At 39.9% G+C, this 18,287-nt stretch overlaps 1 protein-coding gene across 1 annotated transcript; it reads right to left on the reverse strand.

Annotated features, from left to right (window-relative positions):
• Positions 1-4,256: 4,256 nt before the first annotated feature.
• LOC109916185 (interleukin-22 receptor subunit alpha-2-like) lies at positions 4,257-17,441 on the reverse strand. The gene is made up of 7 exons (XM_048596749.1): positions 17,417-17,441; positions 15,837-15,954; positions 13,812-13,956; positions 13,626-13,698; positions 11,427-11,596; positions 7,136-7,286; positions 4,257-4,306 (listed from the first exon to the last, which is right to left on the reverse strand). Exons 1-7 carry the CDS (start codon positions 17,439-17,441, stop codon positions 4,257-4,259), a joined length of 732 nt encoding a protein of 243 aa, XP_048452706.1.
• Between the last annotated feature and the right edge of the window lie 846 nt (positions 17,442-18,287).

The raw sequence follows: 18,287 nt of genomic DNA on the forward strand, positions 1-18,287 counted from the left end.
TCCCTGACCTCAGACAGAAATTGATCACGATGGCAGCTCCAGTGAAAACATTGTCATTCCCACAGCAGCTTGAAAATGCTGAGGGCACACAATGTAGTCAGGAGTGGAAGGTCTAGAGACAGCAGTTCCAGAGATTCAGGACTGCATCACGATTACATGCAAAGGGATTGGGATGTCAGGTCAGTTAAAAATCCTTGAATCAATTACCCTTGCAGTTGAGACTATTAATTAAATCTTGCTCTTGCTTTATGCACTTGGGGCCTATAGCTGTCAGACTCCTCATGATGTAGAATATCGATGTAATACTGGCTTTGAAGCTTTAATCAAGGTGTTCAACACATACTTTTGTCCAAAGAAGAATCTGGTTAAAGAAATACTGAGATTTAACTAATCGTCCCAGTGACAAGAGGAATTGACTGAAACAGTTTTAACAGAGTCACAAAGTCTAAGGAGAGTAGTCTTCAGGCAAGTCAAGGGAGACAGGCTTCAATCAGGGAATGCTGTAGGTCATGTAGGTCGTGGGCAGTATTTAATATCAGAAAAGGGCTTGGACATGGTCAGTCAGTTACTTGGCATGGTCAGGATGAGATGGTATATATCTCTACAACCCAGGCTGTGGGTCATGGTCACTCCAATAGGTCCATTGCAACCAGTCTGAGGGAATGGTGGTAAGTCAGCCAGGGAGTTGCACGCAAATCAGTCAGGGCACTGGTCACACTTCAGCTGGGGCTGTCATTCCTAGTCATTGGGAGGAGAGGGTGGACTGGGGTCATGGACAGTGCTGGGACTCTGTTAAAACAGTTTCAGTCAATTCCCCTTGTCACTGGGATGGCTAGTTAAATCTGAGTCTTTCTTTACTGGAGGTTTTCAAGGGCCACTGGTGTGAGAGGGAAATTAAGAAAGTCAGTTGTGGGGTTTAGAGCTGCATGCTGGGATGCGGAGGGAACAATGCTTATGAAAGGGATAAACTCAACATATAAGTAGGGGGGAGGAGATGATAGTGCATTGGAGGACGTGGGTTGGTGGGTTGGTGAGGTGGGGGAGCGGTTGTCAGTGCTCACAACCATTCTAGCTTCACTGGGGGCACAGTACAGCATGATACTTGGCAAGACCTGGGCGCAACAGGTTAATGTTGAGAATTAAAGTCATATTTCAATGTGGTGCATAGGAATGTGTTAATCAAAGGTGACCTTAAAAATGTCACCTGTGGCCCACAATTCACAAAGACAATCCAAGATCTCAGGTTTCACAAGGGCATAGAACTAATTTTCTCTCTGCTTGAATTGCTGTTAGAGTGTGAAGGGGAGAGCGCAAGATATCAGTAATCATGCAGCACTTTCAATCTCCACTCTATTTGCATGGCATGACTTGTATTGTACTCATCGGAATAAGACCCCTTTGTCAAAGTTCCACATGAGCACATTTCATGGCCTTTCTTGATGGAGTGCTATATGCCCTGCTCTATGGAGGACTCTGCTAAACTGCCATCTGTAAAGCATCTGAATGCTGCCTGCTCCCATTACTGAGGACCTGTTCTGTTTCTGATCTTCCCACAAGGGTACATTGGAGCCATGACCAATAGATCCAGCCACAGCAGGGGCTATCATCACTGTTTGATGTAGTGCAACAAAGGCACTGAGTAATTGTTGGGCAAAAAATGCACCAGCAAACTGGACCAGGTCAACCTCAAGTGGATGTCGAACAGCTTCTAAGTGAAGAGTTTGCAGATCCCCTAAAGGGATGTGCAGGGCTAAAGGAGGCTCAGAGCCTATTATCCTTAAGTCATATCCTTCACATGAGTGAGGCAGTGTTGCTACAGACTGAGGATGTATGGGACACTGTCACAGAACATGCCAGCGCTGGAGCAGGACTTGAGATACGAAGGAATTAGTGGCCATCCTATCCGGTGGCCGTTGAGGTCACAGCGGTGTTAAATGTCTATGCATCTGGTTGCTTCCAAGGAGCCACTGGGGACCTCTGTGGAATTTCTCATCCTCAACCCACAAAATGTATCAGGGTTGCTAATATTTTTGGCTGATCACATCACTTCATCTCGTTTCCCCATAACAGAGACAGTGCTGCAAACCAGGCAGAAGGCTTTGCTAACATAGCTGGCTTCCCCCAGGTGCTACATATGCGGACTGTACAAATGTTGCATTGAGAGCACTGTATCATTATGCAGCTAAGTTTATCAATAGAAAAGGGTTCCATTCCTTTAATATAGAAGTCAACTGTGATCATCAGTACCACATCTTAGAGGTCTTTGCCAGGTACACTGCCTTGATACCTACAGCCTTGAGAACTCTCATATTCCAAGAGCCAGATCCCTTACAAGAATGGTTACTGGGAGATAAGGGTTACCGTCTACAACTATGGCTGACGACTCTGTAATATAACCTCTGACTGAGGGGAATGTGGGTGTAGATACAATGCAGTCCATTCTTTGATCAGAGTATTGTGGAAGAGGTGTTAGGTTCACTGAAGATGATGTGCCAATGCTTGCATCAGTTTTGAGGAGCTTGCAATAGTCTACAGACGGAGTGTGCAGCATAACCCTAGCATGCTGTGCACTGCAGGTAAAGAGAGATGTGATGGATTCTGAAGAGCTGGGAGAGCTGCAGCAGTCTTCCAAGGAGGAAATTGTGGATATCCAGCAAGAGAAACATCATCTTTTGCATGATAGAGAGCTGCAGCATCAAGCACAACAAGCCAGACAGAATTTATTGACATTTGGTTCCAATTGATGTGAAATGTGGTGCAATGATCCCTGATTGGCTGTTAATTTGTTGCTGCTTGAGAGTGAAGCAGTCTCTTTCTGTTTCCAAAGGAAAATGTGGTTTCTATTTATTTGTTCATTGCTCCCTTTGTCAGTTGTTGAATAAAAGTGGACATTTTCAATCAGGCGATGGTCCCACATTGAACAATGAGAAGATGTTAGCCTGTACTTCGCATTAGGGAAAGAGAAGCACCCTCTCTGACTGAGTTCTAAGATGGGATAAGGCTAAGGACAATTAGTTGTGTAGTTTGTTTCTTAAATAGCAATAGATTGATGATGCACTTCCAATGAAATGTCAGCTGTGCCTCCTTTATGCTTTGAGAAGCATTTGTTTTTTGTTCTCCTACTATTTGCAATGTAGGACATCTCCTGACTGGCAATGCTTGACCTGGTGCATGACTGGCCTTTAAAGATGGCTTCAGTGCCACAAGGTCTAGGCAGTGTCCAGTACTTTTGTCTGTGCTGAGAAGGAAGATATGGCAAGTGGGGCACCATCGTGGCATGTACATATCTAATAAGGCAGGTTTCAGGGAAGAGGATGAGAATTCTTGCTCAGGTTCACAGAGAGAAACCTCCCATGAAACTTGCCACTTCGCTGATTTCCAGTCAAATTCAGCCCAAAATGTCACTCTGGCTGAGGACAGAGCCCAAAATCACACAAATATTTAGAAGACTAATCCCTCTGATTCAGTCACACACTTGGACTTCGATATGGTGAGATTACCCTCATGAAAGCCCGCTGAAAGAGCAGGAATAATCATCAATGTTCATATTCATGTGTTAAATGTGTAGGTCAAGGTAACAATACAAGTGCAATGAATGTCTAGCAGGAGGCGCTGTTGTCAATTTGGATTCTCAAGCAATACTGCAGATCAGTTGCTCCTAGGTCACCACAGAAACAGAGACAAAAGGAAATCATTTGGAAAGAAATAGGTCTAAAAAATCAAGGATGGAGATCAACAAAGTAAGTCAATCTTTGGAAGTGGAATCAAAGAGGAATAAATGAAGTTCTGGACTGTGCAAGGCCAATTTACTGCCGCACTCTGCCATAAAGGCAAGAGATTAGTGGGACTGTATACACATTGACACACTAGGATACAACACATTACTAAGTAGGAACACGTGCATTCAGTCCAGGACTCTTAGAGAGAGTAGATGCAAGAGGAAAATGGAAGAGAAATTTGTCAAGAATTTCCAAGGTTATGCGAGGCTTAGGCAAAGTAAAACAGGAATACTCCAATCATAGAATCCCTACAGCATGGAAGGACTTCCTTTGGTTATATGCAAACTGGATTTTCATCAAGTGGAATTACTTTGTATTGAGACTGATGCCAGAATGGTGCTTGATATCATGCAAAACAATTATCAGGGTAATGGGGAAAAGGCAGGAAAGTGGAGCTAAGGATTATCAGATCAGCCACAATCTCATTGAAGGACAGTGTAGACTTGATGGGCTGAATGGACTTCTTCTGCTCCTATGTCATGTGGTCTTATGGTCTTTTGTAGGTGCAGCATATGGCAGCTTGGATCCTGGGAGAACATGCAAATAAAACTGAGAAAAGCAAAAGTAGGAATTTGACTTGGAGGTGATTATGGAAAAACAATTGGGACCCAGATACATGAAAAAATAAATAGAGTAGTCAGTGGCTTAGAACAGAGGGAGTGGATCTGAAGGGAAACCTCTGAAACATCACCATGAGAGCAGACTGTTCAGTATCTCATTCAATTTACTGAAGTTTAACAATGGTGAGTGTCTGTAAATGAATAAAGCTTCAGGGGGAATAATGTCACAAATTTTGTTTTATTATGTTGCATTCATCTTACATCTTATGTTTACGAATGACTGGATTGATGAAAGACCTATGTATGCTACATTAGTAGCATACAGCTAAAATAATCATCTTTAAATATGGTTTCAAAACAAATACTTTGTCAAAAACTAATTGCACTTTTTTGAAAAACAATTGAATTTAATTAAATTTAAACTTATGTTTCTATCTGTTGGCAATGTTTGTCTTTTGTCAGTCCTTTCTCGGTAACCACTAGGGATTTGTAAGCAGTTTTCCAGTTGATTTATTCTCTTGTTCATTTGTTTGTAAGTTGTTTAAAGCACATTTAAACAATTTACTTCTAAATCATCTTACTATTTCAATGTATGTTATCACTCGACCTCTGGGGAGAAAAAACAGAATAAGTAAATTACAGCTCACTTCTGTGTCATTCACTGTATTATAAGAGACAGGACAATGAAAAGGATCATTTGTTTCATAAAGCATGTAGAATTTCTCGATCTCTCAAGATAACCTTGGTGGAAGCTCAGCAAAAATCATGTATTAGTGGTATAAATGAACACCAACATTTTGTTGTCCAATTGCAGAACAAAAAATTAACTTCAAGAGGTTTGGAACCATAACATGCCAGAAAAGATTTCATTATTATTGCGAGGATTGCTGTGAAAATTTGTAAACTCATTTTTTAGTAAACCTATTCTTAACTATGCTTTAATTTTTACTGTACAATGTAGTTAATCATAATAGTTTTGTCAGGATTCTATTGACATATCAACTCTTCTCTTGCAATTCCTCAAGCCAAAGAGTATGCTTTTACTATCTTATCACCAGGTGCTGTTGGTTTAATGATTTCATGACTTTAATGGACACATTTCCCAAATATTAACCTGGAAGGATGGACACAAGTATGGAAAATCACGGTGTCCATTACTTTTTGTCCTTTTTTTACATTTAGTGCTATAGTGTAAAATAGTCATACAGTCATACAGCAGGAAACAGACCCTTCAGTCCAATTCGTCCATGTCGACCAGATATCTTAAATTAATCTAGTCCCATTTACCAGCATTAAATGGCTGCAGGCCTAACTCAAGATGTATTTATATGGAATTTGGACATATTTAGCACCTTTGCAAATAATAAATGCTTTATTTTTCATTCAAGTGGCAACGACTGTAAGACTTGGCTAAAATAATTAATTTCAAACTTTTAGCAGCATTTCTACGACATGAATGAGTACAGTAGTAATTATTTCTTACACTTTGTTTGGAGGGAAGAATAACCTAGTTTTGAACCAATCCTATGTGGAAACCAGTTAAGCATTCTCAATCAGGATTGAGTAGGGAACATTACAGTTGGCCTCACTATTGCATGGACTAGAAAAGGAAAGTAAATGTACTTTGGATTCATATTCCCAATCACTAATCATTACACTGTTTTTGTGAATAATGGGAGCGGACACTTTGGCTGTGATTCTCCCTGTGGTTGAATTGCTTGGCCACAATTTGTGCAATAGGAACCTGGCCAAACATGAATCAAGACCTTCCCACTGGCAAAATTGGAAAAAAGGGAGCAATTGCAGTAGAATACTTTAGGAAGGAAAGATTAACATTAGGTTTGATGGGTCAAAAGGCCCGTTTGTGTGCTGTGCTGTTCTATTACCAGCAAACTTTGAATGGAAGCATTGCTCCTGGTATTTCAAAACTGATGTTTAGTTTAACATTTGAGAGTCTGAGGCTGATGGTGGCATAGTGGCAAATATCACTAATCAGTAGCTTGTAATGGTCTGTAGGCCTTAGGTTTAAATCCCTCCATAGCAACTGTTGGAATTTTAATAATTTCAATTCATAATTTGGAAGTGAAGCTAAATCACAGGAAGATATAGCCAAGTTGGTCAAATTGTATTGTAACCCTGAAAAGTGTGAGGTGATGCACTTTGGAAGAGGTAACAAGACAAGGGAGTGTTCAATGAATGGCAGGACATTAGGAAGCTCAGAGGAACAGCGGGATCTTGGGTGCTTGCCCACAGACCCCTGATGGGAGCAGGACCGGTTAGTACTGTATTTAAGGTGGCATATGGGGCATTTGCCTTTATCAGTAGTGGAATAGATTATAAGAGTGGGGAGGTTAAGTTGAAGTTGTATATAGCGTTAGTTAGGCGACAGCTGGAGTACTGTGTGCAGTTCTGGCTGCTACACTATGGGAAGGATGTGATTGCATTGGAGAGGGTGAGAGGTGACTCATCAGGATGCTACCTGGGATTGAGCAGTTTAGGTATGAAGAGAAGCTGGATAAACTCGAGAATATTGTTGATAACAACTACTATCATTTACTTTGAAAACCCATTTGGTTCACTAAACAGCTCAAGGGAAGGCAATCTGCCATTCCTACCTGGTCTGGCCTATGTATGGTTCCTGACCCACTTGATATGTGGTTGGCTCTTAACTGGTTAGAAAGCCACTAAGTTCCAGGGCAATTAGGGATGGGCACCAAATGCTGGCCTTGCCAGTGACACCCACATCCTGTGAAAGAATACAGAACAAGTAGTTCTACTCAGGTCACTTTGCCTTACCATCAAATGTTGTTGCACATTTTTCTCTACCATATTTACTGATTTTATGAAATAAAGGTATCTGTATTCGAGCATGCATGCAGTAAGTTGTTCTGGGTTTTAGATTGTGGATAGATATTGTTGTACTTGTTGCTCTGCATGATTCAGGTCTCTGTAAAATGATGAACAAGGAATTATTACTACTTAGGAAAATCAGTTGACATATTTGTTAAAAATTGTCTAAATTATTATTCCATCTTCTTGCACTATTAACTTCTTCATCTTTCTTCTTTTGATTCCAATCTGGGCACCATTCCCCACTTAGTGGTTGGACAATTAGCCTGGTCTCAATCTTTTACAGCAACTGAAGAAGTCTATGTTCATATGCAGCAAGACCTGGGCAATATCCAGCTGACAAGTGTCAAATAACATTTAAGTGATACAAGTTCAAGTGAATGACTATCTCATATAATAGAGAATCAAAACTGTCCATTGACATGCATAAAGTCATAGAATCAAACAGCACAGATGCGGCCCTTCAGCCCATCAAGTCTTCACTGATCTAATTACACAAATCTCACTTGCCAGCAATTGGCCTTCAGATTTGAATGTTATGACACTTCAAGTGCTCTTTCAAGTACTATCTAAATGTTGTAAGGTTTTTCACTCTGCTACTCTCAGGCAGTGCCTTCCAGATTTTTGCTACCCACTGGGTGAAGAGATTTTTCCTCAATTTTCCTCTAAACCCCCTGACTTTCACTTTAAAATTCTACTCCTCATTATTGATCTTTCAACCATGGAGAACAGTGATTTCCTATGCACCCTATCAAGGCCCCTCACAATCTTATACACCTCAATCAGGTCCTCCCTCAGGCTTCTTTGCTTTAAAGAAAGCATCTCAAGCTTCCCTTCATACCCAAACTGTTCAATCTCAGGCAACATCCTGATGAATCTCCTCTCACCATCTCCAATGCAATCACATCTTCACATAGTGTAGTGACCAGAACCACACATAATACTTCAGCTGTGGCCCAACTAATGTTATATACAGCTTTAACATAACGTCCCTGCTCTTATAATCTATTCCATAACTGCTAAAGGCAAGTGCCCCATATGCCTTTTTAAATACACTATTAACCTGTCCTGCCACTTTCAGAGGTATGTGGATAAGCACCACAATATCTCTCTGCTCCTCTGAGCTTCTTAGTGCCCTGTCATTCATCGAGTACTCCCTTGTCTTGCTACATCTTCCAAAGTGCATAACTTCACCTTTTTTAGGGTTAAATACCACCTGCAACTGAGCTGCCAATTTGACCGACCTAGCTATATCTTCTTGTAACCTTGTTATCATCCCCCAGCCCACCACATTCTCATTTATATCCTTATACAAATCAGGAACAATAACGGAGAAAGCCATGAACCCCTGTGGTATGCCACTGGACACTAATCTTCAGTTACACAAATAGCCTTCTCCCACCAACCCCTGTCTCCCACAAGTTTGGATCTATCTTGCCAGTTGCCTTGGGCGTACTTTTACCCTCTCTATCAGTCTCCCATGTAGGATCTTGTCAAAGGTCTTGCTATATTCCATATAAACTACTCCTACCGCCCTACCCTCTTTTACACATCTGACCACCTCCTTGAAAAATTCAATCAAATTTGTTAGACGTGACCTCCCTCTGACAAAGCCATGCTGGCTATCTGTGATCAAACCTCACCTCTCCAAGTGGAAATTAATTCTCTCCTTCAGAGTTTTCTCCAAATGTTTTGTTACCACTGATGTGAAACTCACTGGTCTACAAATCCCTGATTTATTACTACCACCCCTCTTGAAAAGTGGATCTACATGTGTCACCCTCCAGTCCTCTGGTACCTCCCCTGTGGCCAGAGAGGAATTAAAATCTGTGTCAGTGCCCTGTAATTTCCTCTCACGCCTCCCACAGCAGCCTGAGATACAACTCATTTAGACCTGGGGATTTGTCCATGTTTTTAAGCATGTCAAAACCTCCAATACCTTTTAACCTCCATGTCAACAACATTACAATTCCTTTCCCCGAATTCTATACCTACATCCTCCTTCTCTTGTGTGAAGACAGATGTGTTAAGCTTGTTTCACGATGTCATCCGGCTCCACACACAGATTGGCCCCTTGGTCCTTACTCTTTCCCTAGTTGTCCTCTTCTTGTTAATATATTTGTAAAATATCTTGGTATTCTCGCTAATTTCAATCACCAGTGTTTTTTCATGCCCCATCTTTTCTCTCCTAATTGCTTTCATAAGATCCTCCCTGCATTTTCTGTACTCGACCGGGGGCTCTGTTAATTTGCTCCATTTGTACCTGTCAAAAGCCTCTCTTCTCTTTTTTATACATCCTGAATATTCCTAGACATCTAGAGTTCTCCTGGCTTGTGGCTCCTGTATTTCACCCAAGTGGGAACATGTTGGGCCTATACTTGACAATCACCTCAACTGTTGTGCCTTGGATTTTTCCATAAGTAGCTGCTCCCAGCCATATTCTGCAGCATTTAACAAAATCTGCTTTTCTCCCAATCCAAAACCCTTTGTTGCAGATCATTTTCTTTCCATAACAAACTAAACTTTTTACAGTGTTGTGTTTGCTATCAGCCACTGATCTCCCACTGCCACCTTGAACAGCTGTCCACCTTCACTTGCCACAATTAAGTCCAGCACTGAACCATCCCTTGTTGGACTCTACATTTTGACATCAAAAGCTAACTTGAATGTATTTCAAGAAATCCGCCCCATCTAACCCCTTTACACTATCCTATTTAATATAGGGGATGTTGAAATCCCTGGTGTAATGACACTGTTATTGTTTTTACACATCTCTGTGAATTGTCTACATATCTGGTCCATATTGAGGAAGTCCAGCGAAGGTTCACCAGACTGATTCCTAGGATGGTAGGACTGTCATTTGAGGAAAGACTGGATCAACTGGGCTTGTATTTGCTAGAATTTAGAAGAATGAGGGGGATCGCACAGAAACGTGTAAAATCCTGATGGGATTGGACTGGCTCGATGCAGGAAGAATGTTCCCAATGTTGGGCAAGTCCAGAACAAGCGGTCACAGTCAAAGACTAAGGGGTAAGCCATTTAGGACTGAAATGAGGAAGAATTTCTTCAGTCAGAGAATTGTGAACCTGTGGAATTCTCTCCCACAAGAAGCCGTTGGGGCCAGTTCATTAGATATATTCAAGAGGGAGCTGGACATGGCCTTGTGGCTAAAGGGATCAAGGGGTATGGAGAGAGGACCGGAATGGAATACTGAGATTGCATGATCAGCCATGATCGTATTGAATGGTGGTGCAGGCTCGAAGGGCCAAATGGCCTACTCCTGTGCCTATTTTCTATGTTTCTATATTCTTGAGGCAAATAGAGATGGGCAATAAATGCTGCCACTGGGCAACAAAGCCCAAATACTAGGAATGAATGAAGGAAAAAGAACTTCCTTGGTGTGTCATCCAAGACTGGAGTGAAGGACTAGGTGAGTGTAAGGGTCTCTACATGGTGTTGCCCAGGGGAAGGGGTGAGTAGAGAGCTGGGTGCGGATGTTGGTAAAGAGTCCAAGGGTGAGAAGGAGGCAGCATCCATGAGAGATCAACCTTGTAGATGCTGCCTAATGTTGAAAGGAGGCTTTTAATGGAAGAGTCCTGGGTAGGGACATTTTCTGTTTTCGCTCTGAATTCTGCCCCCAGCCTGAAAGCTGAGACTGGGTGGGAAACAACCCTAATTGATTGGTAACTGGCCTATTAAGAGCATCAATGAAGGTAATGGTGGATAGGCCTCGACTGTCACCTGATCCACTATAAAATTGCTGATGATCAAGGCAGACAGGTAGACAATGGGAAAATGATCAAGAAATTTTACAGGGAATGCAAATTTCTGGCATTGATTCCATATAGAAATAGTCCCATTTTCCAAATGTATTAACTAATCTGAAAAAAATGCAAAGCTACAAAGACAACTTTCTGTTTTTCATGTTTTTGTTTGTACCTCTCTCTATTATAAATAGCAGTTGCATTCCTTGTAATTGTTCCTATTAAAGAGGGTCTGTATTTCTCTTATGTCTAATATTAGCCAATGTAACCCTGTATACAGAAAAGAAGTCCTTTACTTCATTACATTGTCTCAAGTGGAAGTCACAATGTGAAAAATCAGAAAGTGTGATTCTACATTCAGCAGTTTCATGTTAGAGCTATGGGCACCCACAATAGAGGGCCAGTACTATAGTGTTTCATTTAAAGGAACTAATGGAGCATTAATAACATAAAGACAGCAGCTTTAACCTTACATGATCCACTGGATTTCCTGTAATTTCTACTTGGTATTCAAAGTCGATATAAATTTTATCCAAGGTAATCCAGGAGCCATTTTTCCTTCTGAAAGGTGTGCGTGGAGCAAACAATTCCACCTGTATAGATCTTGACTGGGGTGTGAGTTTAATCTTTGGTGGACTAATGGCTGCTACAGTTTCAAAAATATTCAAAAGTAATAAGAGGATTTTGTATTGATATGAATGGTTTAAATACATCTTAAATCATGCAAAAAAGCAATTTTTTGTGTACAATTATTAATTCAATAATTTCTGTCTTGGCTTATTGTAATTATTATAGTTTTATCCCTTAACTTATAAGTGAAAGAAACATCAATAAATATCCCCCAGTCAGCCACCCATCTTCCATCATAAATTTGAGATTATCCAATACATTGATAATGGAACCTAACTCCCATCATTCCTGACACACAAGATCTCCCTATCTCTGCAACCTCCTCCACCCTTCAAAATTTCTCTACTGCTGTAATTTAGTCTGTAATATATTTCTGACTTTCATTGCATGACCACTGGTGGCCATCCCTTTAGCTGCCAAAGTCTCCATTAACATCTTGGCCTCTCCACTGCTCTCTCCTCCTTTAAAATGCTCCTTTAAACCAACATCAAAGTCTAAGCTTTTGGTTCTATTTTATATTTGGTCTCATGTTACATTATGTTACACAACAATAAGGCCATAAAACATAGAAGCAAAAGTAGGCCATTTGGTCTATCAATCTGCTCTGCCATTCAATGAGATCATAGTTGATCTGATATTTTCAACTCTGCCCTCTTGCCTTTTCCACAACCCTTTACTGATAAACAAAATCTACCTCAGCCTTGAAAATACTTAATGACTCAACCTCTCCAGTCCTCGATGGTAAAGAATTCGCAACCCTCTAAGACAAGAAATTGCTGTCTTAAATGGGTGACCGCTAACTCTGAGATTATGACCTCTGATTCCAGACTCTTCCATAGGGGGGAAACAGCATCTCTGCATCTACTCTGCCAAGTCCCCTAAGAATCTTATATATTTCACTAAGGTTACTTCTCCTTGTTTTAAACTCCAATGAGTATTAGCACAACCTACACAATGTCTCCTCATAAGAAAATCCCTCTATAGCCAAAATCAACCTAATGAATCTTGTCTGGACTACCTCCAATGGTGAGGGAACTGTTCACAGTATTCCAGGTGTGGTCTAACTATTGCCTTGGATAGTTTTAGCAAGAATTCCCTGTCTTAATATTCCAGTTCCATTGAAATAAAGGACTACATTCCATTTGCCTTCCCTATAACCTACTGAACTTGCACGTTAGTGTTTTGTGATTCCTGGACAATGACCCGAGATCCCTCTGTTATAACTTTCTGTAGTCTTTCTGAAGTTAAATAATATTAACTCCTATATTCTTCCTGCCAAAGAGCATAACATCACATTTTCCCACATTATATTCTATCTATCAAATTTTAGCCCCACTCACTTAACACATCTACCTCCCTCTGTGTACAATGTGCCATCCTCACCACTTGTCCTCCCACCTAACTTTGTGTCATCCATAAACCTGACAAGACATTCACTTCCTTTATCCAAGATACTAACATATACTGTAAATAATGTGATCCCAGCATTGATCCCTGTGGCTCTCCACAAGTTGCTGGTTGCCATCCTGATAATCCATCCCTCCATCTCCCTATTCCAACTCTCAGTCTTCTATTGGTTAGCCAATCCTCTATGCATGTGAATATTCTACCCCAAATACCATGGACTCTGAGCTTATTAAGTAACTTTTTTGTGTGGTACATTATTGAATACCTTTTGCAAGTTGAAATATATTACAACTACTGGTTCCCTTTATCTTACAATCCTTCTACTGTCTCTACCACGGAAAATTAGTTGATGCCAAAGAAGCTGGTCCAAAATGAATTGAGATGCTGGATGCAGACAACTTTGTCAAACACATCCGGTTATTCCTTTAAGTCTTCAATACATAATTTACCATACAGTTGCTTAATCTATCTCTATAATGTCAATTCATGATCAACTCCTTTTTAAGGCTCAAAGAAAAATTTCCACAATCTTTATTAAAAACACACTTCTCCAATATTAAAGATAGTACAATCAGTGTTAAGAATTTCTACAGTCTAACTGGGGTACTAGGAGGCTGACAAACACAAAGCTTTACCTTCTGAATCCTTTTGGGTACTTCCTATTACATTTTTCTTTACTACCTTGACTGGAGTTTTCAAGATCGCACATGATCATTGCCTGTTTTGCAAAATCACAAGTTGGATTCAGAGAAGGAAGGCCATTTACTCACCATTTTTCATTCAGCGGAAAATTCAAGACATAGTAATGCACACATACTTACTTTCCCAGAAGGGAATAAACCTTTCACTATGTACCCAGTTTGAGTGGCCGTTTGCTGTAAGGGCTTGAACTCTTGCAAAGTGTGGCTCCATAAAGTGCCTTGTCTCTTGAGTAAGGTCACAGAATTCCACTGTTTCTCCCCATACCTACAATAGACAATTTCACTTTGCTTTTAGATAGTGCTTGAATAGCAATTAAAATATGGTACATGTCAAATGAATCATTAGCACGTTGACAGGTTACAAAGTTGGATTGAAATCATTTACAAGTTCACAAGATAAATATAGATAATGAATGCTGTACAACCAACATTACTGCATCCTTCCAGAGAAACATTATAATAGTGCTGTTCCTTCACACACATTTCCTCAGTTACTCAATTTGAAGTTCATTTTATTTTTTCTTCATATTCAGAACTTCCTGATATTAGTCCTAAATTTATCTTTTATTAATTTTCACCTGTGTCCTATTATCCTATTGTGATGATTGAATTAGTGTTCAGCATATGCTTTTCTGTACAGTTTACTACCTAATACATATTTCTTAACTGTCTACCCATGGCCAACTCCCTTTAAGGCTTGAAGGACAGAAGTCCTCCAGTCTTTCCTCAAAACTAATTTCTTGAATGTTAAAGACCTGTCTTTGAAAGATAGTTCATCAAGCAATAGGGTTTTTCATAATCAAATTGGTCTATAAGCAGACAGATCCCTAAGTTCTTTTATCTTCTGAATCCTTCTGAGTGCATTTTATCAGGTTATTACCATGCAAATAATTTTCAAATTACATCTGATCATCTAAATAAGTGCTGAATGAAGACAACTGGAGCATAATATTCATTTACCCAGTTTTTGTATGTGAGACCATGGCTCACAGAATCTCCGTGCCTGTTCATCTTGAAGTGAGAACAGAAAACATGTCTGCCCATCACATCAGAATGATTTTGGTGCCAGGTATTTTAGTCACCTTCTCAAAACTGCTCAGGATCTCTGTGCACAGCAGAAGGCCCGAGCAGCATTGTGACAGACCATGGAAGGCAGTAGTGGTTCAGGTTTGCAGGAAGTAAGATACATGAATGGGGGTGTGGGTGGAAGCAGGAGACACGAAAGCCTTAAGAACCAGATCTAGAAGGGGACAAGGATATATGCATTTCCAGAGCCTGACAGAGGAGGTGGTTTTCAGCGTGTTTAGGTTGGAGGACATGGCCCATAGTAGCTGATGGTGCCAAGAACATTGACAATGATGGCATGTGCCAGCCTATGTCCCTTCCCAACTCCCGATACATCCTCACCCTGTTCCAATCCAGAAACCTCATGTGAGATCAACAGGTCATACTGTACAATATTAGGTTAACACCAGTTAGAATTGTCTAGTAAACAGCTGTGAGTTCCATTGTCAATAAAGAACAGTTTGTAGTTTTACAGATATCAGTTCAAGGTGCAGCTTCTACTGGGGACGTCAACAGGGCATCTGTTCCACGGCTAGAAATGGTGCAATACAACTGAATTTTTAGCTCTTGGGGTTTTATTTGTGTTGGCCTATTTTGCTTCTTTTTTAAAATGCATGGCAAGTTACTCTGCTTCCTACATTTCTCCAGTACTCATTAACGGTATCTATCCCTGGTATCTCTTATTAATATACATAACTGGAGACCTTTTTATTTGCCATGGCAACATCTCTACCAATTGAGTCCACTTTCCAACCAATCTGCACACTCCTTTATACAGTCTGAATGTATCCCCTTTACTTTGGTATTTCTTGAAAACTGGCCTGATGAGTCTATTCCTTTTTTTTAGCAATATTAATTTTTGGGACAATCGTACCGTGTAACATTTAACTCACTTAAATAAATTTCTATCTTCTAACCTTTAGAGTTCTGGCCACTCCCTGATTCTGTTTTAGTTGAAACAATCTTTTATTATGTTTATTGATTTATCACTGTCTTTACTTCCGTTTCTCTCTGTCACTTTCATGATAATTTTATTGTACTTCTTTTCTTGTTGTTATATTTACCTTAAAAGAAACTTACATTTTGTATTGTACCATGTAAACAATACTCTTACTGGTATGATTGGCTTCCTGCCATTGTAAAACATTGTAGAAGTCAGTAGAGTTGAAATTCACTTGCTGTGGGTGTGCAATACATTCTGAAAATTGAACAAAATTGTTATGTTTGATTGTAAAAACCTCTGGCAGCAAAATACCTGTACTGATATAAAATTTGATTCATTTTTTGATCATTTATAAATGTGCTGTTTCCCGCATATTCAATTTAAATGGTAAATCCTTGTTTGCATTTTACATAATGACATTTTGGCTTCTGAACTCTATTCAAAGGCACTCGGCTCTGGGCCAGCTCTAGATCATTTAAATACTCTGCGGAAACATATCCCAGCAGTCCTGAGGCTGGTCAGGAGCAATACATTCTGACTTCCCAAGAAAGCTGGCCTTTATAATTTCAAGTAAATTTTGTTTTCATATCTTTTTACACTATTCACAGTTTTCTAGTTACGCAGCCTCTTTTAAAGTAGTAGATCTACTCATGAAGCACAATATAAAACTGCAGAATTTCTTATTGATATTTCATTTAAGATATAACTATATAATTACACATTATTCACTTAATGGGCGCTTACTAAACTTTTTAAAAGAACCAAGTTCAATCTTTGATAACACATGCAGGGGAATATTTCCTGCATACTACACGATAATCAAAAAGCAAGTTTGCACTTTGGTTAAACATTCCTCCATTGCAGACATAATCAATTTTTGCAGGAAATGGTTACATATGTACATTATGATATGCTCGTTATTATGTTAATGGATTGCAGTTTTGTTGCCAGAGGTAAGCATTTTGCTCTATTGCCCTCTCAACTCCCCTCTTTAGTTGGGGAAGCATAAATAAACCAGGTTCAATCATGGTTGTCTGCAGCACGTTTGTCTTTGTGCGACACAGAACAGTAAAAGATAGGACAACACAGTGTGGAGCTGGAGAAACACAGCAGGCTGGGCAGCAGACGAGAAGCAGGAAAATTGACATTTTGGGTTGGGACCCTTCTCTTCTGAAGAAGGGTCCCGACCTGACCCGAAATGTTAACTTTCCTGCTCCTCTGATGCTGCCTGGCCTGCTGTGTTCCTCCAGCTCCACACTGTGTTATCTCTGACTCCAGCACCGCCAGTTCTTACTAGCTCTGAGTAAAAGATAGGATATCATTTTGTGCACTTTACTTGTGAAATTAAGAACCAAAGCACATTGTGACATGCTTTTAGAACTCTCACAGGAAGTTTGAGGAATTTCTCATCAAAGTGCAATTCATGTAGGCAAGTCAATCATATCCAGATAAGGCCATGGAGTGGAGGGAGCAGTAATGCTTCACAGAGCTCCAGATCATAGGTTGCACTAGACTGTGGTCGTGACATATCAAAGATTCGTTCAGGAGTCTGGAAACCCCTGACTGTGCATTTGATAACCATTATCAAACTGGAAGATTACGAATTATACTCTGACAGAAAAAACGAAAACAGACCAAGGAAGATGAGAGTAGAAATGAAAGAGAATATATAATTCCAGCGCTCAGTAAAAGGTAGCATCAGAAATTCACAACTTACCGTCAAGGTTGATACAGCTGCCCATACGTGTTATTTCAGACGGAGAATCACGGAAGTCCCTGAATCACATTTCCTTAGACAAAACTTATATGAAACTGGCCAGTTATTCTAATAACAATATTCGAGTGTTAGGTCAAATGTGAATTAGGCTGCAATATGATGATACATCCAAATATTTGCCATTAATGAGAATATGAGGTAACAAGGTCTACCTATTTGAAAGAAACTGGTTTGAAAATATAGTTATTCTGGGCCAAGATATTAACAATAGGGATAAGTAAGAAAATGTCTATCGTTCTGGAAGTGTCACAAATGCTCAAAATGTTCTTTGAGCAGGTAGGACCAAATGATAAAATTAACCATCATTAAACATAGTAATTCAGGAAATCATGCAAATGTGGTTAATATTTCAAGATTTCCCATAAAGTCTGATTCATGTCCAGCTGGTGAGTTACCTGTGAATTACTTAACATTCACAAATAAAATGCCAATCTTTGCCAGAGAAATTAGCGAAGAAACTCACAAGGATATGCTGCTTAGTAAAGTGCTGAATTATATCCTTATGGTTGGTCAAAAGATTGTGTGTTTTTGCATAAAGAACTGTAGATCAGTGTTGTATTCTATCGGGTTTAGGAGTAATTATTTTGCCAAGTTTATGGCAACATTGTTCAAGAAAATTCACCAAGTCAGCATAGGATAGTCCGAATGAAAGCAATAGCAAGAATGTAAGTAAATTGAGTTGATGGAGAGTTTAAATGAAAAGCGTGTCAGAATGATAAATGATGTCTATCAAAATTCACCAGCTCCCAGTAATTTCCCCACCTGGAAAGCCAGCAAAGGCAAGTCACTTGATAAGCTGAGAAGCCCATCA

The sequence above is a fragment of the Rhincodon typus genome, chromosome 5, assembly GCF_021869965.1.
Source record: "Rhincodon typus isolate 14 chromosome 5, sRhiTyp1.1, whole genome shotgun sequence".
Lineage (NCBI taxonomy): Eukaryota > Metazoa > Chordata > Chondrichthyes > Orectolobiformes > Rhincodontidae > Rhincodon > Rhincodon typus.

Bases quoted from the DNA above. Each gene is read 5' to 3' on its own strand.
- LOC109916185 (XM_048596749.1), bottom strand. From the start codon at position 17,441: ATGGGCAGCTGTATCAACCTTGACG. The intron at 13,699-13,811 runs GTAAGTATGTGT...AGGCAATGATCA, and splicing joins GTTTATTCCCTTCTGGGAAA to TGTGCGATCTTGAAAACTCC. The intron at 4,307-7,135 runs GTAAGGCAAAGT...ATGTTCTCCCAG, and splicing joins ATGTGCAACAACATTTGATG to GATCCAAGCTGCCATATGCT.